Consider the following 25,134-nt stretch of genomic DNA (forward strand, 5'->3'; position numbering starts at 1 on the left):
TCACTTTAGATTAGCAACACCAATTGGAAAAAGGAAGAAGACAAAACACTCCTCACTATCTGTTATTTGATCATATTTGAAGGTGTGACGGTTGCTCAAAGTGGGGGTATGCAAAATTTGGCCTCCTACATGTAAAAACCACTGTTCAGGACAGTCTTCACACAAATCTGGTACTATGGGGCATTAGATAGCCAGAAAAGGTATTGTGTGGGATATACGTTACCACACTTCTATTGCCATAGGCAGGAGAAGCTCAAGAAAGAGACCTTTTGATGTCTCTTGTAGAGGTCAGAGTGGAAAGTATTGTTTTTCAAAAGAGCAATCTGTCCCGCACGGGTATTGGACGGTGTGATCAATTTCACCATTGGTAGTCAGAATGTTAGAGACACCCAGTACGGTCCGCGTAGCTCTGTTACTGTGTCTCACGCAGTAACGGAGCTACAAATGGTGACTTACACATTTCTGACTACAAATGGTGAAATTGATCACACCGTGCAATACCCGTGAGGGACAGATTGCTCTTTTGAAAAACGATAATGTTGATGTCTCTTGTAGAGGTCAGATGGGAAAGTATAGTTTTTCAAAAGAGCAATCTGTCCATCACGGGTATTGCACGGTGTGATCAATTTCACCATTCGGTCATGCTTTAAGAGACATTTCTTTCCTGTGTAGTGTTGAGTGAAATGTCCACCTCTAAATGAGCCAAGCAAAGTGTAAGAGAGCGGCAGTGATGGCGGCAGTGATGTCTAGGTGGTCAGCCATTGTTGTGATGCTGTCACCCTTTTAGAGAAATGTTTCCCCGAGCAGGGAGGCGTCTTGTGAGTGAAATCACAACTCCAAAAACACCCAATCACCCCCTTGGACCTTTGCAAGAGCTCTGATCATGTCTAGGTGGTAGCCTTTGTGGTGATGTCATCACCCTTTCACAAAAATATCCACCCGAGCAGGGAGTCACACTGTGAATGACATTTTGAAATTCCCGTCCAAAAAGATCTATACGCGCTATGTAAGAAATCATGAATCTAAGATGGCAGTCAGTCACCCTGTCAGGCAAGACACACTGCGCAGGTGCCCAGAAGGTAAAATGTACACCTACACTGGCCCTGCACCTGCAGGAATATTGTCGAGCTCCATAACTGATGGCTGGAAGAAGGAATGTTGCAAGGACAGTATCCTGCAGGCTTGGACTGGCCTATATGGCAAGCTGCTTCCGGCCCCGTCCTACCACAGATCGGGCACGATCGGGCCTTGCCTTCACAGCGCTTCCATGTCCGGCTAGGGGGCACCCAGCCTGAGACTCTCTTGTTAAGTGGGGTGACCTGCTGGCTCGGAATGGACCATGGGCCTGTCTGGGGATGACCGGCCAGTGGGCAGACGGCAAAAAATGCTTGTGTGGGCCAGTTTTTGAGAGCAAAGTGGGGCACTTTTTTGGCCAAAGTGGGCCAGTTTGATGAATTACTTCACTATGTGGCTAATAGTTTTGACCAGTGTTGCTGAATTTGCATCACATTTTATCAAAAACCTCCACCTCAAACAGCGTCACAAAAGAAATGAATTCCTATTTGCAAATGCAGGCTCGGACTGGCCTATAGGGCAATAGTCCCATGTCCGAACCAAAAACGCAAAATGCTTCTGTGGGCCAATTTTTTGGGTCAAAGTGGGGCAATTTTTTCAGTTTGATGAATTACTTCACTGTGTGGCTAATAGTTTTGAATAGTATTTCTGAATAAATATTCTTTAAAATGTACAATTTACATCACATTTTATCATAAACCTCCCGCTTGGGTACTATTAAAACACATACTTGCCAACCCTACCGAACCCTACAGATAGGTGGCAGGACTGCTTTTTAAGCAGCCCTACCACCTACAGATTTCAGTGACAGATCCTACTGCTTTTTATAGTGGCAAGTAATTTATGTGACTATAAGGCAAGTTCCAGGACAAAGCATGCAATACATTAATTAGTCTCTCTGTACAGTGGGCTGGTGGGTGATTACTTTGATTTGGCTCAGACCAATCCACTGACCTGACAGCTACTTGGCTCTGTCCTGCACCACCACTGAAGGCAAGTGGCAGAGGGTAACACCATCACACAGCATCTGCCTATCAGACTGAAAGGGGTATCCGTCGCCATGTCATTCAGTGTTCAACTTGCCTTAGATATGTACGTACTGCGCGGGCTGCTGCTACAGAGCAGTGGCAAGCGTTGCCTACCAGCTCTGTGCGATTACCTTCTATGAGGTTAGGTAATTGAATTTGGTGTTAAGTTACCATTCAGAATTATACATTGTTAATATTTAAAGATCTTTCCAGGTTGTGCTGCTTGATGGGTTGCGTATTTTAGAATACTTCAATGGTGCCAACAATGTATGTTATGTATTTTCCCGTGATGTCATTGTTATGGGAATTATTAATTTTTGAAACTTCAAAATCCTACATCTTTTTGGTCACAGAATGTTGGCAAGTATGAAAACAGCATCACAAAAGCATTGAATTCCCATTGCAACTGTGGGCCACTTTTTAGTTGGTGCCCGAGACAATGTTTTGCCCCATTCCTACCCAGGACCTATTTCAAGTGCCTGGAGAAAATAAGAAAATAAAAATAAGCTTCAAACGTCGTGAACAGTGAACACTTCCTTCCACTCCCCCATTGGACTTCTAAGAGGGAAAGTGGAAGCGGGACGAAGTATCATTGTTTTTCTCGCAGACATGGCTACCGTTCATGAGTAAACAGGAATTCGTACTTACACGTCTCCTCTAGGGGCTCACGCAAACCCTGTCCTACGTGTGAATCGGCGAATGGGCGAAGAATATTTGCCAAAGAGATGTAAACACTACACATTTGAATTTGCAGCCGAGATGCCCGCAGTGCCCCCAGTGACACTACGCCCTGACACAGAAGAGCTGAGCGCAGGATCCATCGCCCATGCACGGATGGGCAAAACGAACGAACGAACGAAACAACACTTATATATAAACCAGAGTCTCGGGAGGAAGGTGGAGTCCGGTATTATGGAGCCAGCAGCTGTCTGGACTGATGAGCCCTAAAATGTTCGCATTATGGCCCTTGGGGTTTAAGTCTGGCTAAATTGGAGATATGCAGATGTCTGCAAACGCATAATGAAACGCCCCCTTAGGTTCCATCCTTTTGTTGCTCCCTGGACAAACTCCACGTCCCTGAATAGTTCTCGTCCTCGGCCAATCACCAAACTCCGCGTGGCTGAATAGTTCTCGTCCTCGGCCAATCACCAAACTCCGCGTGGCTGAATCACCTATGCTCCATTGAAGCTGGCATTGCTATGGTGCCAGGAATGCTGGGAGAGTGCAAGGGGTGGTGGGAGGAAGGCTGCAAGGAGGCCGTTAGTTAGCCATGTTGTTAGCGTAATCCTATCATATTATTACTAAGTTATTAACTTCTTGTGAGCAATATATCGAATGGCATTCAGTGCTTTATTTCGTGAGGTGTCCACAACCAGCGAATACAGTGATTTTATCGGTTGCAATCTGTCTTATCCCGTTGCTGCAGACATGTTGTTAGATGAATTTGGGTGGGCGTGATTTGCAGTCTGTCCTTTCTCTGGAGTATGCATAATCTGCCTGTGGGGATGGCACTGTTTTTAACTGGTATGTCTGTCCCGATCGGTGACTTGGGTTTATCCTCCCACTGATGTTTGGCCTATCAGTTAAAAACACTGTGTGGATTGAGTGACGTTTCTCCTTCGGTGACGAGCCAACTTCCAGGGCATACTTGGTGGTGTGCTCCTTCCTCAAAATAGTTAAATGTCACCAGCGCCCTACCCCCCTCCCAACATGTGGCATATACTAGCTGTGTTGCTGCACTGTGCATTCTGTGATGACGTCGCTCTAACAATGCTTACACCGTCCTCTGATTATAGAACATTAATGCGTCACATTTAGATGGAGGATTGGGGGTAGGAAAGGTATTGCTACTAACTGGGGAAAAAAAGGAGAAGATGAGACCTTTCCAATTGTAGTGCCCGCACATATATTAGGGTTAGTAATAATAATGTGTAATAATTTGGCAAAATAATCAAACGCCAATTAAGTACGAATCTTAGGAGCTGATCACTCCACGAAGACCGTCCTGAAGGAGGTGGCATTACGCATACAAACACCAAACCCGGTAGATAAATATGTAGAGATGGCAAGAAAAACATCTGTCACATTTTGCATAACATCAGTTCTGGACTAATAGCTAGTACACTGCTTGGCAGGCTGTACGTCTTATTAACACATTTTAGTATATTTTAGTTGAGGTTAAAACACCTAGGGTATAGGCTATTAAAGTCAATAATATTACAGATAAATACCTGACTGGGTGTCTTACTATATTTTCCTTTCCTCTATATTTCTGTTGCCTCTTTTGAGTAATCAAAGGAGGTTTGGAGAGTCCATTTCGCTACGAAATGTATTGTGAAAAATAAGAGAATTGGGTATTTAATTCTGCTCATCCAAAAACCATAAGGATAACCATTGACAAGCTGTTTTGGTCCTCTTATCCCCTGATATACAGGTGGCCCACCAGTTCAGAATAAGGTTAGCCTACAATTTAGGTAGGGCCAGCTACGACTTTTCTATGTCCTTTCTCTTGGAGCATCGGTTGGTTTAAGAGCAACAATTGGGTTGAGCTTTTAAAAAAAACACATGATAGCTCTCACAATTCTTCACAAACATAACAAATTTGATCACACTCATGGTTTCTGTCTCATCTTGCACTGTTGGTGCTCTACACCGTTTATCTAGCGAGTGCGATCCTTGCCCTCACTCAATAGTTGGTTATGCCTGCCTTCATTTTTCATGCCCCTTTTTGCTACTAACCATGCTAAAAACTCACCATTCTGCATACTCACCCACAAACTCTTAACTAAACACAACCACACCTCTATTGCACGACAAACCGCACGCACTTCACAACACCCAACATGAAAAAAAAAACATACACAACTAGTCCTCCACACCACATGACGGCTACAGACCGACAACGCACCACCGCTCAGTGACCGGTTTGTGCTGTATCACCTTTAAGCATTTGTTGCTCTAGATGCAATTACCATGCAAAATACTTCGGACCCAATAACCGGACAGACTCAAAGGAGATGGTAAAATACTGCTTTAATCTCAACAAGTAAAGCAGGGCGAATCTACTCTCATCAACTCGACTCATGCAGGATGACAATGTCTTATCATTCGTTTTTAGCTAGATGTGTGATCTATGATGTCATCCTACGTGGCAAACAGTAAAAACCTCTGAAGGGGTGGGATTGGATTAGGGAATCATCTCTACCTATAGAACATGTGCATGTTATTCTCTCCTTGGTGGATTGTTATCTGTGACATACACCCTGAGCTATTTATAAACACGTGCTGTACGGCACTTGTCATAGCAGAAAATGTAGCAGCGGAATAATATTTTACAACATTTTATGTAAAAGTGCATGGCAGGCTACTCCAATTGGTTGGCAACCCAAATCCAATCTTGGACAGTCGGCTTGCTAGCAGCATGTACATAGAACCGAAACCCAGGTAGTTGGAGATACGTTGGTTCTTTCTTTGTTTCCCAATTAGGCCATCCTCTTTCACTGGTAGGCCTCTTGCCAACTTCTTCTATTTGAAGGTTGGCCGTGCTAGTCTGCAAAGTCTCAGGACATCCGAGGGGGTTTAGGTACACCGCTATCTTAGCTTCAGGCCTAATGAATAGCCCTTGTTTGCAAGCTCTTCATCACGTGATGTAAGACAATGAAATTGTCATCAGTGTTTTTATCCTTATTTGATTTTTATTCTTTGGATGCAGTTCTTCTTTTGTCCTTTATAGAATTGCTCACTCTATCCTATATTGACTTTTGTGCCTTTTAATCACCCAATATTTGGCATCATTAAATGTTCATGTTCCTCCTAATCTTTAGAACATATCTCCTTGTGTATCGTCTGCTCACAAACCCCCTTCATGCTTTTCTTCATCTCTCAAAATGCACCCTTGGTTCAAAGCCAATGTACTCTCCTATTTCACAAGAAAAGCAGCTTCTTCCTCATCTTTCCAGATTAAAGTGTGGGCTCGCATTTTGAGGTAACTGGGTTGATTTACATGAGCTGTCATTCATCTTGTTCTAATGTTAGTCCTAAATGTAGAAAATATACCTCTCATAAGCAAGCTTCTATGCATTCTTTCTACCTTGAATTTCAGCGTATTTACAGTTTTTGACCAACGGGTCACTTCATTCTTCTTTGTATTTGTAACTAATGCATCATAAAATATATGGTTCTATTACTACTTCAGTTACATCGTCATTCGATTCGAAGTATTTTCATATCTTTCAGTAAAGGGTCATAGAGATTCTTTCGGGCATTCTTTGCTGTTATTTTCTTTAATGTACATTTATGTCACGCATAATTTTATTCATGGCAGCTTTTTGACAACTCGGCAAGGAACATCCCTCTTGGTAAGTTTCTTCTATTATTTCCACGTGAGGGTATCTTCTGAATGGCTGCCTGAGTGCATATCATTTTTTAAACAATCGGCGCAGTAGGGATATGGAACATAAACCTATACATGGGTGCCCAATTGTAGCTCTTCTTCTGCTACTCCAATAGGGTGGAGGTGAGGGGGTGTTGTCTAGGGAGAAGTTGTCCACTGGCTCCTCTACATTCCCCCCTTTGGTCTCATTCCCGACCAGACTCTTTGCCTCCTCTTCTGCAATTCCTGATTTATCTTCAATCTTCTCACATATTTTTTTTCTTCGGAACCCATATTTTTGTCAACTCCCTCAGGTGATCCTCATTCTTTATGTGTTTATCCACACTCCAGACCATCAATCGCCAATCTCCTGCTGGTGCATACAATATCCATCTTCCCACATATTTTTTCCAAACCTGGGGATGACAGAACTTTGTTTTTGGGGGTGCAAGAGAACTCTTCTTTATATTTTCTCGTGTACCTTCTTCTATTTGCATCAGTTCTCCAATATGTTTGTTAATGTCATTCATTATTTTCATTCCAATAGCTTTTTTGGCTGTTTTCTGACATTGTCCCAAAATGATCCTTATGAGACAGAATCCTAGCATTACTAATAGTAATATTGCTCCAGAATGTTTAAAAGCATTTGCCAAACAAGATGGAATCCATCCAATCAATGATGAAAAACAATAATTTTCTGGTTTATCAGTTCTGTTTTTATCTGTGTATACAAGGTTGTCAGCATCATAATTGTTTCTGTCAACGTACCATTTTCTCCATCATGAGCAGAATTGAATGTACAGCATGAAGGTCCAATCCTGGTGCACACGCCTCCTTTCATTGCTGTTATCAGATTCAGAACATACCTCTTCTGGAGAGTCATCAGCCTGATGGCTCTCAGTTCTTCCTTTCTTGCATTGAATCCATTATCGTTGCATTGATCGTCTGCAGCAATTCTCATCTTGTAATCTGGAGCCACTTGGCATTTACTGCCATTTGAAGTCCTGGTATGAATATAGATGTCATTATCATAGCAATTTTACTGAATAGTTTGTATTCATCTGAAATGTTGTCGTAAGTCTCTATGGAATTTGATGAGAAGTAATCCTTTGTTTTTAGTCGACGAAGATGAAGTGATCAATTCCTTCTGTTATAGGCATTCATTTTCGGGAACTCTTCAATATAGAAGTCAATTTGGGGAATCACTAGTGCTGGGACATGTACATTTACTATGGAAAATACTCCTTCTCAATCCTTAGGCAACTGTATGTAGCTTCTAGATTCAAGACCAATATCGATCCAATGGAACTGCAGTTCCTCCATGTATTACTGATACTTCAATTATTGTTCCACATCCTTTATTTTTCCCAACATAGACCTCTCCATCATTCTTGAAGCAGGTTGTTGCATTCTTTATTTGTAATAAATGTATTGGTCCTGCTTCCTTCTCAAGCCAGGTAAATAGTCTTGCATGCTTGGCCCATGATTCTAGGCATTCATCATTCACCTTCTTCACCTTGTGAATTCCTGCTTTTTTCAATAAGTGTGCAGCGCATGATATTAAAACATCATCCCATTCAGTACCAGTTGCTATACGCCCATAGACCAACAGCTGTGTCCTTTCTCAACATCCTGGTACTCCTGATTTTTCAACTGAGATGGTGGTGAGCTTTGCACTACGATATATTCAAAAAAAGTTATATTCAAGTAGAAAAGTAACTCTTCAAATGCTTGGGGTGCAATCCCACTGTGAAAGTGCCTCCATGATCTAGCACTGTGTAATTCGTGGAAAAAAGACCACCCGTAGACAACACGGAGGTGGTTAAATAAAGTATTTGTAATTCGACAAATGTTTGTTGTAGTCATAAAACAAATATATTTATTTGATGTGTTGGTATTATTTTCATAGACTGTAATCCCTCTAGGGGTATTCAAATTATGAGGCTGAAATGTCACATTAAAGGCCAATGCGTTTCGGGTTTAAGATCCCTTCCTCAGGGCCCGTGAACATTGATATTCGAGCTGTTTTATGGTCAAATCTGCTAACATTGGTAATATATATACAGCAATTAACAAACAAACCAACAGTATTCATAGTAAAGCAAAAAAATACCATTCGTAGTATGTGGAAAAGGAAACCATCCAAATGCGTACATGCACAATTGAAATTGAGTAAAAAACACATGCACGTTACCAAATTGGATGTCATGAGTTTGATAATATAGTGGGTCATCATCAAGAGTTTCATCGATTAAGGTGATTCAAATGAAAAAGAAAAATGAAAAATGAAAGTGTGTTCAGGTATAGTAATATAGATCACTAACGTTGTTTGAAATTTCAGATAATGTAGCGAAGGAGAAAGGGTCAGATTACTGACCTGCGGCTCGCGTGTACGGTGCTCGGTTAAAGAGACTCGTGGAACGGAGACAATCGTGTCCGTGTGGATAACGTAAGCATTGTTTCAAGTCACGTGGAACAGATCGTAGGATGTCAAATGATGTTACTCCTGATTTTTCAGTCATATTCGAACAATTAATTTTCTTCATATCAACAACTTGTATCTTCTCTCCAAATTGGGATGGATACATATGTTTTTTGTTGCCCCATCCTAATCCACTCTCCATCTCCTTTGTCTTTACTTATGTGTCTTTGTTTGGAAACGTTTGTCTTGATCGCCGTTTTTGAGTTGCCCACTTCCCTTCAAATTGGCTTCTTGTAGTGCAGGCTGCTAAATGACTGAGACATTTGGTATCATGTGCAGATATTTCTCTTGCAATAAATGGCCTCGCTACATTCATGGCATACAGTATTAAAGAACAGACATAGCAACTTTTTTCTTACATTCTCTCTTCCAACTCTTTCATATGCTGATAACATAAATGATTTGCCAAATGAGCCGACTTACCTATATAGGAATTAATACTTTCATTATCTTATCCAGCATCTCTTTTCACTCGGGAAAAGGGTTTTTTAACGCACTGGGGTTTATGGTCCTTTAATCTGGAAAATTGGAATAATGGGACTGGTAGGGGATTTTTATTTCCTTCATTCTCACTGCTTAAGATATTTGTAAGTGCCAATGTTATAAGTAGAATGGTCAAGATCAGCATACCACACAGAATTCCACCAATTATTCTTCGTTTAGTACCTCTTTTTCTTGAAGCTACAGTTCTTTCTTCTTGAAAAAGTTCCATTGTCATCACCTTATGTTTACTTTATGTTAGTTTTTGTCATTTTAACTGTAAGTCACATTTATAACAAGAACTGTAAAATGATTGCCAAAAGAATTCTCAAAATAATTACACAATTGTTTGGATCCCCAAGAAAAGTCACCACATTTGTGTACCTTATTATCAATGTGGGGTAAGACTGAAGTGTATAAGTGAAAACAGCAAGTAAGAATGTATGCACAATTGGCAACATAAAACTTAAATATTGGGTCCGCTCTTTAAATATTCCATGGTTTTCTCTATTTCAGTTCTAGATACGATATTTCAATATTATGGCAACTGATTTAATCCATAAATCAATTCAGATCTAAACATGCTTGCTTTCTTTATCCAAATATTTAGTCATCGATATTGTAGTCATCCGTTGCTGTCCTTCGATTGCTTCACAGTGAGGACTTGCTTCACTGGAAATGCTTGTTTCGCTGTGGGCAATTGCTTCGCTGGAAACACGTGCAGGAGAGGTCAATGTTGCTTCACCTTTTTTACAATTTGATATCGTGAAGGTGGATCAAATCCCTCCTTCCTTTCAACTTAGCTGCAGTAGAGCGTGCGTCCTCCACCTCAAATGAGCCTTCAAATTGAGGGGTACTCCAGGTGTGTACAAATTTGCGTACAAACACTGTTTCCCCTATGTATCCTGGTGGTGCGTTTAATATGTTTCCCAAATTGTTAAGCTGATTGTCCTCTTTGTTTACATTTCACCCCTCCTGTTGAGAGGGGGAAGAGGAGGTGAAGAGGAAAGTCTTAAGGAGCTTCTAGAATTGTAGGAGATTTGGCCCAACAGGAGGCTGTTCCAGGGGACAGAGCCTGCAGAGGCGAGAGATCTGCCACCAGCTCACTGCTTAGAAAAGCGCCTGATGAGCAGAGAGTTGGAGCCAGAGGATCATAAGGATCTGGAAGGAAAGTATTTGGTTAGAGCAAGTTGTAGATAGATTGGTCCTTGGCCCCAGACAGCCTTATGCAGAGGGATTTAAATGTGATCCTGCAGCAACCGCGAGCCAGTGGAGGGATATTAGGGCTGGAGAGATATGGTCCATGGGCCCAAGGCCAAGGATAATTCTTGCAGCCCTATTCTAGACAAGCTGTAGGGGGCCGGACAGAGGAATAGGTAGATTAAGGAAGAGTCTGTTGCAGTGGTTAGGCCTACAGAGTACCAGAGTTCTAGGGAGATTGAGCTTCTGGGGAAAAGTGAGTAAAGTGAGTATACCTCTGCGGAGGTGGAGTTGAAAGTGGGCCTTCTTGGCAAGGGCCAAGATGTGAGGCAGGAAAGATAGAGATGAATCGAAGATGACTCCAAGGTTCCTGGCTTTAGATACAGTAGAACAGGGAGAGCCCATAGATGGTGGCCAGAATTAAGGGAGGAAAGAGGATAGCGGTAGTCTCAGTAGGAAGGATCTTAGTCTTGCTGGCATTGAGGCAGAGGTCATTGGAGGCACACCAGGACTGGATAGCAGATAAGCAGTTGGAAATGGTAGAGGAAGAAGGAGGAGCATCAGAGGGATTTTTGAATAAGAGTTGGGTGTCATCTGCATAACCCTGGAAGTGAGGGAGAAAGTGGAGATAAAATGAGCAAGCAGAGCGAGATAGATCCAGGGTGAGAGGTTAGAGCCCTGGATAATTGCACCTGTTTTACCTTTACGATTTTGTTGGCTCTTGGTTTGAAGTATAAGGGATTGTGGTCACTTTATTCTCTACTCATCTTTGTACTCCTGCAGGGCAGTAGTCACTTTGTAACAATTAAACCCTACTTATCACGAGACAATTAGAAGAACAACTAGAACACATATGCCTAGAAACAACAAAGCTACAGACTGCTTAGCATAATGTTATCAACAATGCATGTCTTGCAACATTGCAGTTATTCATTTATTTTATTGTTCATTTATAATGCACTTAATAGCAGCGAGTAGTTTCTAAGCCAGATCCTAACATGTTTTGCGCCATTGTCTTGCTTCAAAGCAAATGTGTTGCCCCTGAGCTATCCTTCCTCCAATGAGCCAGTGACATTGCCTAAGTCCTCAGCAAATACAAATCCTGCCCACCTACCAGATGTATGCCTGAATTGGTGTCTCCTTTTCCCATCTGTGGGAGCAAACTGACTGGGAACCTCCCAGCTACCGACAGATTCACTGCCACTGTAGCTAGCCACTCCATTGCTTCATCCACCCTCACGGAGGATCTCGGTCACTTGAATGGTCAGATGACCCTTCTTAAGGAAGTGACTCTATTATTTCCTGGAACCTGCTCACCTACCAGCTGTGTGCCTGCATTGGTGCCTCCTGTTGTCATCCATGTGATTCAGTGGTGGAAGTGGGTGGGAGTAGTTGGGAGCGGTGGTCCTCCACTTATTCTTTTTACATTTTACAGTTCCTATATTTTTATTTTAAAAATAAACCGTTCCAGAAGAGTTTAGTTTTAAAATAAAAGTGTAGGAAGAAGTTGAAACTTGCCCTTCTGTGTACTGCACTGAACAAACACTTAAACAGCAGGTGTGTTTGCTTGTGGGTTTGGATTGTGGCGGGAGGGGTTTTGGGGATGGTTTTTGTGGGGAGCGCAAGCAGGCCAGCCAACACAGTTCCACAACTTCTTTTCTTACACTTCGACCACTAATGTGATTGGACCTGTCAGGAATCACACAGCTGGTGGCAATATCGCTGATGTGGGTAGCTCCATTGGCCCTCTCGCCTCACCATAGGTAACAGAAGGGATAGCCCTATTTATGTGGAAGGAAGTAGAGCTAGAGCAAAATAGAGAACAAAAAGGGGTTCTCCAACCACATATCTAATGTTAAATACTATCTTCTTAATTAGAGTATTTACTGTGCTGTATCAGTTGTCATTGCGAATTAGTGCTTCAAGAGTAAGCTAAGTATCCAGTAATAGGATTATTTTACTCTGGAACTAGATTCCATACACACATTGTGAGACACCATTTTTGTGCTCAGAAAGAGCTGCTTTTATTTAGCAGGTCCAGTCCTCTGACTGGATTTACACCTATTATATTCATATTTCAACAAATGAACAAGGTATGAATATCATAATGTTTTAAGCCACTACTAAACCACATCACAGCGTATACATCAAGGGTGTGTTAGTATTGTCTGTGAAATATTACATCATATTCACAGTACTGTACCCCCATTTTGTTCTCTACCTCTCACCTCACCAAGCATCCCAGTTCATCAGGAAATGGTTCTTAGCCTACCCCGACCTGGCCACCTACCAGTTGCCTGCCTGAATTGGAGCCTCATGTTCTCATAAATGGGCATGGATTTGCTGGGACCAACTGAGAACTAACTGCTGCTTTACCGCCTCTACCACGGCCACTCCATTGTCCCACACACCACCAGCAAGGATATTGGGTCAGGTGATTGCTCACATGACACTTCATCAGTGACTCCTTTATTCCCTGGAACCTTCCCAACTACCAGATGTCTGCTTGAACTGGTACTACCAGTTGTTACCAGTGGGAATGGTCTTGCTGGGAAATCTCCAGCTGCCACTTGTTTCATCACTGCTGCTGTGGGCCACACCATTGTCCCACCCAACCCCACTGAGCATGGTGGATTATGTGATTTGTCATCAGGAAGTGAATCTGGCATTCCATGGAACCCACCCACCTTCTAGCTGTATGAGTGGACTTGCTGGAATGCTCCCAGTTGCTGGCAATTTCATTGCTGCTACCATGGACTGCTTCATTGCACTGCCAACCCCCACAGAACATCTCAGATCATGTGATTGACCCCATCCAATTCTCTGAGGCCGTCATTGCTCTGCGCATCCTAATCAAATGACGTGCTTCTAAGGCCATTTTCAACTCACATTTATTTTCTTTTTTTAGGCTGGGGGATATGGTCTCTTTACATCTGATAGCTATTTTCCACTCTTAACGCTCATCATGCTGTCCCTCCTTTTTTAATCTGTCTCCTCTACCACATCCTTTTTCAATGACAGTCTTTTTGGTCTAAGTTCGTCATCTGGTGGCTTGTAATCCATTCTCTGTGCAAATGTTTCCTAAGTTTCACTGTCCTGCTACTTTCCCTCAGGCCTACACCAATCCACCAATTGCAGCAGCCTTTTGCTCAATCTTCCTAACTCTACTCTTCAACCCCTGCAACTATTCCAGAACAGGACTGCAAGACTTATCCTTGGCCTCAAGCCCAGGGACAGCATCTGTCCTGCCCTGAAATCTCTCCACTTGCTCCCGGTGGTGGCAAGGATCAAGTGAAGGACTCTATGCATCTTCCACAAGGCTTTCTGGGGCCAGCTCCTGACTATATCCAACTCTCTCTGCCTAATGACCTTCCTTCTAGAGCCCTGCGCTCATCCACCTCTAACTATCTGAGGGTCAGCTGTTTCTGCAAGTCACTACTTGGTAGTTCTCTCTCCTCTGCAGGTGCCACCCTCTAGAATGGCCTACCTGCCCCTCTCAAACTTGAGCTGGACCACCTGAAGTACCAGAAATGGCTCAATGCCTCCCTTTTCTCCACTGCCTTCTCCCTCTTGTTTCCTTGTTACCAGTCTGTGACATCACCTGGTTGCTTGGTACCCTCAGAGTCTCATTTGGTACAAGGCTCCCCCATAACCAGTCTTTCTTTCTTGCACTGCCTCCTGCCCTACCGTGCAATTAGGGGCTGTAACTGTAACCCCTACAGCCCCTTGCCTCCTTTGTACTTACCCAAAGCCTTGCTGCCCTGAATGCACTTACGCAGAGCCATGCTGCCCTGCCACTTCCCCCCTACCTTTCCCCAGCACTTCCCTCTCCCCCTTCCCCTGAACTACCCTTTTTCTTGTATTCTTTATTGTGCGTTTGGCTATTGCACAAGCCTTAAGCACATATAAAAATAAACAAATAACACAACACCAATATATTAAATAACTTTTCAGACAGAATTCAGTCTAAAAGAAGGTTAGCAAGCAATACATCTCACGTCTCATAAAAAACATACATATACATTTTGACATCTATAAATACTTAAACTCCACATGCTATAACAATTTCAGAACAATTTTAAGAACTCCTTCCAAATACAAAAAGCAGCTGAAGTCACTGATTCTGTTCTAATGAGTGTATTCCAGAATTGATCCTCTTCAATCTGAAGTTATTAATACAATTACTCTAGCCTTTAAAATAAAACTTCTTTAGGACAGTGTAGGCCATACAGATGAGTCGGGAGGTTTCTATATCTCTTCGTAAAGGTGGCACAAATGATCCTCAAGTGTTTATTTTTTTTGCCGGGCACTTAACAACTCTCCTGATTGTAGGATATTCAAGTGTAATTGGATTATAAAATACTTTAATTCCGTAGAACAATATTTGGTTAACTAGATTTGAGGGGTGTCAGGAAAAACCTTGGGTAGAGCATTCCTTGTATCTCGTTGTACTGGAAAGCTTCTCTATATTACGAGTAATATCCCATCGCATAGATTTAATCTTTACAATACCCTCGATGTTAGGGTTGGTCAAGGCCGTATAAAGGGGATAGTTAGTATTTCCAAATAATCAAAGGCAAATAGTTGCAGCTCAAGGATAAACCTGTTTGTCACGATCCCCAGTTGCATCTTGCACAATCCGAATGTCACAAGGCCTAGTAGGATTGCTTGTCTTGTTCCCCCCCATCTCCCCTTCCCCGTCTTGTGGCGTCTAGAAACACTTGTGTACAGGCGCGCTATAAATACCCTATCATATCATATCATATCATATATCAATTAAACTCAGCATATATCCCTTCCGGTTCTGCCACCTCTGATCTTGCAACATATCTAACCTTCCAATCTCTGTCCCTTCTTCTTTTCTCTCCCATCTATATCTATCAGTTTATGTGCTCTATCTGCAACAAATCTCACATAATCTACTGTATTCTGACTTAATCTACAATATTTGTGCCTGTGTAAAACTTGAATTCCACCACTGACACTGTTGCTCCTGCCTCTCCTATCTCTCTCAGCATTCTGTCACACCCACACTCTTCTGGCGAAGGAGGTGCTACTGGAATTCTTTTCCACTCACCTTTTCATAATTTTAGTATAAATCCTCTCTATCAATCGATACATTTCCTCTGGCTTTTGTGATCATTCATCACCCCCTGGCATTCTTCTTCCTATTGTAATGACTATGACCTCTCGTCTACACCCAATTTTAACACTTGACTCTCAATTTTTCCTACTTGTTGACTTTAACCTTCATCTCTCACTCATTCTTCCTGCCCCTTACACTACTTCAAACTTATAATCTTTCCCCAATATTCACCCATCATTCTCATATAGCTGGTCTCCTCCCTGACCTTATATTCTCTTCTCACCATTCTGACTGTCCCATCTCAAGCTCTCCTTTATTGTCTTCTGGCCATTCTCTTCTTTCCTTTTGTTTGTCTCATTCACCTCCTTCCATCTCTCGGCCTCTCTCCCTGGTACCTTCATTTGTGCAATACTTCTTATTTTAGCCAAACATTTTCAAGATCCTTTTCACCTGTCTCTGTCTTTCCCTCTCTGTGGCCTAGGCCAAAAAATCTTTCTTAACACTGGTCTTCTCACTACCCTTGGTTCTCTCCACCCTGCAAGCCCTGTTCCTCCTTCCCTTAAACCCCCTCAACCTCTGCTGACTTTGGACCTCCTGCTGCTCAGTCACCCCGGTCACCACTCAGGCTCCTCCCTGTTTCCCAGTGTGCCCCTCACCCCCATGTTTGCCACAGGGATTTATATTAAATATCAGAGCAGGCACTCAGTCAGTGCTATCCCTCATACGCCATCCCTGACTGAGCACCAGTCCATATATTTTGAATGCATAAAGAAATAAACACAATGAATGTAATGCAAGCATGTGCGGCACAGCCGATGGGGTTGCTTGTAAGTAGGTTAGCATTACTATGCGTAGTGTCAGCATGTCCCAGAAGGACATGAATACCCGGTGACAATAGATATCAAAGTCCTACATGAGTGCTGGTGCTGCACGCCTGAATTCCTCTAATTTTGGTGTTGTGACAGAAGAGAAGACCTAAGCTAAGTGTGTGTGTTTTATGACGTTACAGCCCAATATTTTTAGAAAAAGGAAGTATAAAGCCATAAAATTTACAATTGGTTCTATATGGAAAATATCTGTAAATTTTGGGACATAATTAATCTTTTGCATAACCTTTTTCTTGGTGATGTGGTTTGGGCTATCTTGGAAAATTAGACCTTGACAGGGAGGTAATTCGCTCTCTAAGCAGGGCCACACAATATTCCAGAGCTGCTGGCCCAGGCTGGATCCCGAACTTCATTACAAAGGCTGATCTGAAGATCTGGGTGGAAATCTAAATCTTGCTGTTTAAGGATATTCTGAAGTATAGAGTGGTTCCCGAATCTTGGAAAATGGCAATAGTACCAATCTTTAAAAAAAGGGACAGAGTGCTGTGGATTAATTACCCCCCCACTGTTACTACCAGACTCATGTAGCAAAATCCTACTACACTAGTTCTAGAAACAGCTAAATCCATGGCGTAGGGAGTCCCGTAAAGTAGATACAAATCAGGCATGTTTTAGCAAGGGATTGGGATCCTTAGGAAATTGATTTCCCCTGGTTCATTTGCAGAAGGCAATGCAGCAAGATAAGAAGGCTTTATATATATGTTTCATGGACCTATCGTATGCATTTGATAGGTTAAACAGATCAACCCTATTGAAAAAACTATGAGGCTGGGGTATCCAGTGAACGCTTTGGAGATGCTCAGAATCCTGCATACAGGGTCAAAGGTGAGGATTAGGCTACATGGTAAGGGCTCCCTTTTTAAAGCCATTAATACTGGAGGGCAGTGCACCTAGAATGTGTCTGTCGCCCTCCCTCTTCAATCTATATTTGGCTGATTTAGGAGATTATATGCGGGAGACAAAGCCTCTCTGCTGTTCTTGGGCTTCATATGTTTCTACTACTGTCACGACCCTCGCCCAAAACCCCCTCTGGCAAACCCATTGGCCAGGTGGAGTCAGGACTCGGGCCTCTAGAGCCTAGCATCCTCTTCAAAATCCCTCACGGGGCCAGTCCTGGCGCCTATGGCGCCGGGCTCATACACCATGAAAAACAATGTGCTTGGGAACTACTTTATTGTATTGTCAGCCAACATGGATGCATCCACATAGCTTGGTTCCTAAGAACCAAGCTATGCGGTCTAGTGTTTTGGGTGTGGTATCCTAGGGACTACTTTACCTGGACTATTTTGTTGGGGCTATTTAAACCACACCCGAGCAAAACAACATGCTTTGTGTTACTTTGCAGCTTGCAACGTGACGCTCACCGTGTCCAGCTATTCCCTCGAACCTCGGAGAAGCAGAACCTGCAAGGAGACAAAAGGAACATCATTAGCAGCAGCATCTTACCTGCAGTCTTCATCTTTAAACACTCGCAGTTACTGAGAACAGCTTCCGCGGATCTGCACGCCTCCCGGACAGAACGACCTGAAAGAGGAAGATAGAGGCAACATTAAAGAAAGCAGTAGAGACATTTACAAATTACGAACTGCTCCAAAGGCTTACCTGGCTGGTCACCTCTCGGCTGGCACCACTTTGGACATTCCACTCGCGCTGAAGAACACAGTGACCTACAAGGAAGGAAAACACAGGTTAGCAAAGGCAAGACTTCGCAGCGCTGCGCATAGCGCTTACTTACTGCATCATAGCGCTCCTAATGCGCCATCATTTACCAGCGGGGCTCAACCATAGCCAGTTCACCACGCTGAAGCTCTGCATACCTAAGGGAGAAAAAAGAGACATTTTAAACAAAGAAAGGCATGCAGGATAGCAAAAAAACTAAAGAACAGCAATAAGACCTACCTGAACAATGTCAAACGGGCCGGCGTCAGTGAAGTAACTGGACCGCACTCGCCCATGAAAGACAACGCGCCCCTGCAAAGAAGGCAGGATGGAGAGCACGCCTAATTCTACCACAAGGTGAGGAGAGGGCAACAGAGGGACTGAAATTATACGGGTGTGGAGGGATGATACCCCAGTCGGTCAGTCTTGAACACAGTCCTCCTGTATTTTCAGGCAGACCCTTCCCCGCAGACCACATCAGGGCAAAGCTGAGAAGCATACCAGCGAGTAACCCGGCTGGGTGGCGTCCCTGTGGATACCAGGTGAGCGTAACAACTACCTTGCATACGTAGACGATCTGGTCATTTTTGACAAAAACCTGATAGGCCTGCAGTGCTCACTAACTACCTTAGTATATTTCATGGGTCTCCAAAATGTATCTGTAAATACATTAAAAACGAAGATAATGGTGTGACAACATGGTGGCAGGCAGATTCCATCAGAGGCAATAGACTGGAGATGGTTGACAGGTGTATATACTTAGCGGTTTCAATTCATAATAGTCCAGGTATAAAATTGTATATGGAAAGTATGAAGTATAGATGGGCTCACTTTGTGTCCCAGTTAAAAAGGCCCAATACCCAAAATATGGTATATTCTCACGGTCTCCATTGGTGTAATGTTATGGGACAAACATCATGCCAGCACTTCCTTATGATACTGATCTGCTCTGTGTTGTTCAGGAAAAAAGCTGGTAGGCTGTTGAGGGGCAAATGTTGAGAAATGAATAGGGGCTTACTAGCTGTGTCCCTGTTTTAGTGATCAGATATGAGTTGGGGTTTATATCGATTGCTGCTTGGATGAACTGGAATTCCCTTGGTTTTCTATCCAAGATCATTTGCCCACCTGAACACTCAGTATTCACCAAATTGAATATCCTTCTAGAAGAGGAGACTGTCACATGTTTGGGGAACTGGGTGGCAAGCGGTAAAGCAATGTTGTCCCAATGTGATCGTTCAGTGGACTCTCTTCAGTTAGTAAAAAAGGTGCTGTGGGAGCTAGACCGGTGAAGGACAAGAGAGGCAATCACTAATTATAGCCTTTTTTCGTGGAGACCTATCGAAGTAAAAACCCTGTAAGAAGCAGAGCCGTAATTTCTTTTCCTAAATGGAGAATGCCATTTTTAAGATTAATGTTTCACCTTTTAAAATTATGCAGGTTATGGGTGCTCGTAAGGGGATGGAAAAATCTTTAGGATCATGGAGATTATGTAAAAACAGGGGGCAGTTGGAAACCCTAGAGCATCTGATCAGGGAATGTCTGGCACCATTGGAAATAAGGCACAAGTATTTTAATGCATTCTTAAGCAGCCAATATTTATATAGACATAGACATTTCTTGGATTTTGAACGGCCTAGAAATCTCATTATCATTTGCAGTTTTAATAAAGGAAGGCAGAACATAAATAGTTGTGTAACATCCCTCCCTAATTCTCCCTTAAAGGAGGATTAATAAATGCTAGATCCCTAACTGCACATGCCACGGATATCTCTGACTTGATTTCGGTCGAGAATTTGGACTTTCTCGCTATCAATGAGTCCTGGCTGCATGACGCTGTAGGACCCTTGCTTTCCCTAGCAATCCCAGATGGTTACACTATACTGAGACATGACAGAACTAATATGCGCGGCAGCAGCATTGCCATCATCGCTAAGAATAGCCTAGGCATTAGAACCACACCCACTAAAGTCTCCGAATCATGTGATGTGCTTACCATCAAACCTCCTCCAGTTAACTCCCAGACACTGACCATCCACCTCATCTACAGACCACCAGGACCCATAGGGACATTTGAGGAGGATATCCACAATCTACTCTCTAACAACCTCAACATTTCTTTACAACTACTTGTCCTAGGGACTTTAACTTGGGTTACAACGACCCTCTAGACAACAACACCACCACCACCATAGCCAATACTCTCTGATATGGGCATAACTAAAAAACTCTCAAACCCACTCATATCAAAGGGAGAACCCTCGACTGGCTAGCAGACTACAGCTGCACCACCAATATCAAATCCATCGTCCCACAACCCTGGACAGACCACTTCTTCTTGTCCTTTGAACTATCCACTTCTAGACCACTCTTGAAAGTACCCACCATGGCCCGCCATGTCCGACAAGAAATAAAAAGAATATCACCAAGGATAAAATGATTCCTGCAATCCTACCCACTCTTAACCAATTATCGGATCAGTTAGACCCTGAAACACTTGTCGATGAGTATAACAAAATCATGTTAACCACCCTCGACAACATTGCCCCTCTAAAACTTAGACTGAGTAAACCCAAAGCCCACTTAAATAAATGGTTCACCCCTGAACTAAATGATCTACAACTACTTAAGAGGGGCTGAGAAACAGTATGGATGCTAACCCCCTAAGAAGACCACAAAAATAAACTAATAGAAATGTCATCCCAATATAAAAAGGAAATGTACCTGGCCAAGCAAAACTCATACAATAAGTGTATTTCTAATGCTAACTCGAACATGAAGTAACTGTTCACCATCCTCAAGGAACTATAATCTCCCATGCCCATCACAGACACATGCTCCAAAGATAAAATATGGTGCTCTGATATTCAACAAGAACTCTCAAATAAAATAACCATGATCAAAAAGAAAATATCTAAGAAAAAAGCCACTCTCATCCAACCATCCCAGACCATAAATCTGAACATAGACCTCACCTTCTAAGGAACAGGATCAAGCTACACAATTCATGTTCTCAGAAACTTCTATTCTTGAGGTGGAGAAAGTCATCCTCTCTCTTAAGCCATCCAACTGCCAGGGCGACCCCTGCCCAACTCATAAAAGACGCTGGCAGAGATCTTTCCCCATTTATTTTGAAACTTGTCAACGCCTCATTCGCGTCTGGCACTGTACCAACCAATCTAAAACAATCTTGGGTACTGCCTTGGCTTAAAAAGCAAACATTAGACCCACTTATACCAACTAACTACCGTCCCATTACGACAGTACCTTTTCTGCTTAAAATCCTGGACAAGATTGCTTATAGCCAAATTCAAAACTTCTTGGAACAACATAAACTCTTAGGATCATGTCAGTCAGGATTCCGACCCCAACACAGAACTGAGACTGTCCTCATTGATTTGAAGGCACAAATAGATAATTTACGAGATAAAGGTAAAATGGCTCTCCTTTTGTTGTTGGATCTTTCGGCTGCATTTGACCTTGTGGACCACAGGGTCCTTTGCAACCACCTAGACTCAGCTGCACCCTTTTCTAAAGAGGCCATAACCTGGATTGAGTCTTTCCTCAGCGACAGGACCATGAGGGTGTTCTCCCCATCGGCAGTGGCTGACCCAATCCCCATTCTGTGCGGAGTTCCTCAGGGCTCTTGCATCTCCCCTACCCTATACAACATATTTACCAAGCGCCTTTTTGATGATCTGGACCTTCTTGGTTTCACCTACACTAACTATGCAGATGATACCCAGATTCTCCTCCCTCTTTCTGGGGATTACAACAAGGACTTGGCCTTGGTGAATAGGGTGTATATCATCATCCAGGCATGGATGACAACCCACGTCTGTGCCTGAATAATTATAAAACAGAGCTTATCATCCTGGGGACACACTCTAACCTCAAAAAGTTAGACCAAGACTACTCTTCATTCGTGATTGATGGTAATACCATCAAGGTTTCCAAGGAAGTGTAGACACTTGGCTTCTATCTGGATTCCACTCTCTCCTTCAATAAACGGGTGAAGTCCATGGCATCTGCCACAGCAATGCCCTGTGAGCAGCACTTGGCACAACCAAAAGATTGCATATATCCAACATCAGGCGGCAAAATAACTGGCTGTCCACCCAAAATATAATCCACTTAAAAAATGCATCCCTTGTCCACAAAGCTATCTTACGGACAAATTCCTAAAGAGAAGCCACACCCGACCAACAGGAACCTCCAATGTCAATAGCCTCATTATACCAAGATACAGGCTGACTAAGGATGGGGGTGGCAGCTTCCAAATCTGAGCAGCCCAACTATGGAACTCACTGCCTCACGCTCTACGTGAGGAGCATCCCTTTTTGAAATTTATATCCAACTCCATCAATCTACTGAAAGCAGCCGATAACTAGCTCACTAGCTCCTACCTACTCCTGAGACCTCCCAGTGTAGATATGTTAGATACCCACCTAGTTCTGCCCATTTGTCTATACTCCCCTTCTGGCCTTGATTTGTTGCCCTACCTGCGATTGTATATATGCAATCTTCTTTAATCTCCAACTTCCATGGCCGGTATATATTTTACCTGTATGTAATCTGTATAGAACTGTATATATCTGTATATTATCCGCAACCTTGTAACTTAAGCCTCGCATTGTCTGTACTGCTGCGCCCGGCTACCTTCGGGTTTGGTGCTCATTATAAGTGAATAAAACAAACAAACAAACATCTCATGGAGATGGTGCTGCACAGAGAAACAAGTGCACAAGAATTGTCACAAGACAAGTGTTGTATCACCCATGTAGGGGTAAGTAGGAATTAAGAGAGATTTTATTTTATTATATAGATTGGGCTTTGCGAGGTAGAGCTATAGGTCTTTTTATGAGCAATATGTGAGCAATAAGGTGGACAGCATTTTGTGGGCCCATGGTAGAAGATGCATTTTCAGTCAGCACATAATAATGGCTGTAGGCTTCATTTTAGCTGTATTTTAAGCAGAAATCCAGAGTAGTGAAGGTCAGAATGGCAGTGGTTGCCAAGCAGATTTAAATAATGTTGCAAGGGAGGATTTTCCTCATGGTAACGCAATCCAGATGGATTGCTCCCAGATAATTTGAAGATCAAGGTGCCGTGCACATGCAGTCCTAGACAAAATGTCCATGGTAGAATTAATAAAATAGCAAGAATTACTGTTCAGCAACGGTGTCTTGCGAGTTTGTTTCTAGGAAGAACTGGCACCAGGTGTGTAAATGGAGTTGACGACAAAGCAGGTACAAAGGGTCGAGAGAAGAGGGGGCCAATCAAGGAACGGGATTGCATGTTCCAGTTGTCGGGTTGGACCCCTAATTACCTCAGCCCAAACTGGGTCCTCCACCTGAGGAACAGTGAACGTTTTGTACATAAAGCAAGGTTTATTGTTCAAATATCCGTGGAGCAGTTAGATGGTACTATCAAACCAAACTAACCCACGTCCCAACAAACTACAACAATTGATACATTTGTATACATTTTAGCAACAGATAAAACACTTCCACTTATGTTATTACCACCCACCTCTCAAACATGATTGGAAAAGACATGTACAAATGTACAAAGAAGTTCCATCTTTTCCCCAATTCATTCTTTCTCATTGGTCATTGACAATCTTTACTACCACCTCCTGACCATGTCTGAAGTCTATATTTGCTAGGGATTGGTTTGTTGTAGGTCATGGCATCATGGCACAATGAAAAATTCAGATACAACATCATTCATCACTTATTAACAACTGGCCTAGAGCCCTTTAACATTAAGTGTGATTGCACATGGTCTGCTCAGCTATCTTAGCAATATGACGAAGGGATGAACAAACTGGTTCTCCATGAGCTACTGATTGCAATCTCATCCGTCCGAACCTCCTGGCTCCTCTTTAGACGTTCTAATTTATGCGACCACTACTGCAGCACATTCAGTCTTGAATTTCACCCTGAGAAAATACCGGTCACCCTGGCCTCGGGACCCATTGTTATTGCTGGCCCAAACAAATAGTAAAACCCCTTGGTGCAACTTCAATGCAATGGGCAAGATTATATTTATTATTTGTGGATCTGTTAAACTATAAACCAATATCCTGCTCGATCATTGTCCTTCTAATGGATGACTCATTCTTCCTTTGTCAACACCGAAACTCACAAAACCAGAATCTCCCAGCTACCTAAAATTCATTGTGCAACTGCTAACTGCAAAGTCTGAATAAACTCACAAAACCCCACCACATGCATATTTATATAAACTTCTTATCAAACTTCTTTTATATGCTCACTCCTGTGTATGTCTTATGAATATAAATACCTCTTTCAGTACAGGCTCCCCCGTGAATTCGCAATAAAACCCTCTCTGTCTTTCCCTTTGTCCACGTACTTAAGAGCACCCTGTGCGTAGATCGTTCATGTTGTAGTTGCGGTTTTAACAGTAACAGTAAAGGTGGCATATCCCATCCATAATGAACTACACTCGATATATATGAAATTTCAACATTGCGCAAAGTTGGCCAATATGGCACACTCAACATTAACCTCTTGTAATCATGGGGACCCTTCCTCACCACCCCAATAAAATGTGCACCAATATTTGTTGCCTTGATGATGTCCGCGCGCACATCATTGGTCCAGGTCAGTGGGATGCTCAAACTTGCACTGTCTCCAGATGGAAAGGTCCAATTGGCTTTCACCAGCTTATCCACCTGTATAGTAAACTGTTCCAGCCAATCCAAATTCAGTCTTTTCTGTCAGTTAGCACATGCTGATGTTATTGCAGGGCGGGATGTTTAGTGTCATGACTTCATAAAGGGGTGTTCTGGCTTCTGTTCCAGAAAATGTTTTATCTACTCAGAATGCACAATGTACAGGATT

General features: G+C 42.7%; 1 protein-coding gene across 1 annotated transcript in view; it reads right to left on the reverse strand.

The window, feature by feature from the left end:
- Positions 1–25,134, reverse strand: part of LOC138469891 (extracellular calcium-sensing receptor-like) — a 134,952-nt gene that overhangs the window by 94,603 nt on the left and 15,215 nt on the right. Inside the window, exon 2 of the mRNA XM_069609032.1 lies at positions 7,341–7,478. Coding sequence (XP_069465133.1) covers positions 7,341–7,478 — 138 coding nt within the window. The remainder of the gene's footprint in view (positions 1–7,340; positions 7,479–25,134) is intronic.

This window comes from Ambystoma mexicanum, chromosome 1p (genome assembly GCF_040938575.1).
Source record: "Ambystoma mexicanum isolate Mex_15411 chromosome 1p, UKY_AmexF1_1, whole genome shotgun sequence".
Classification (NCBI taxonomy): Eukaryota; Metazoa; Chordata; class Amphibia; order Caudata; family Ambystomatidae; genus Ambystoma; species Ambystoma mexicanum.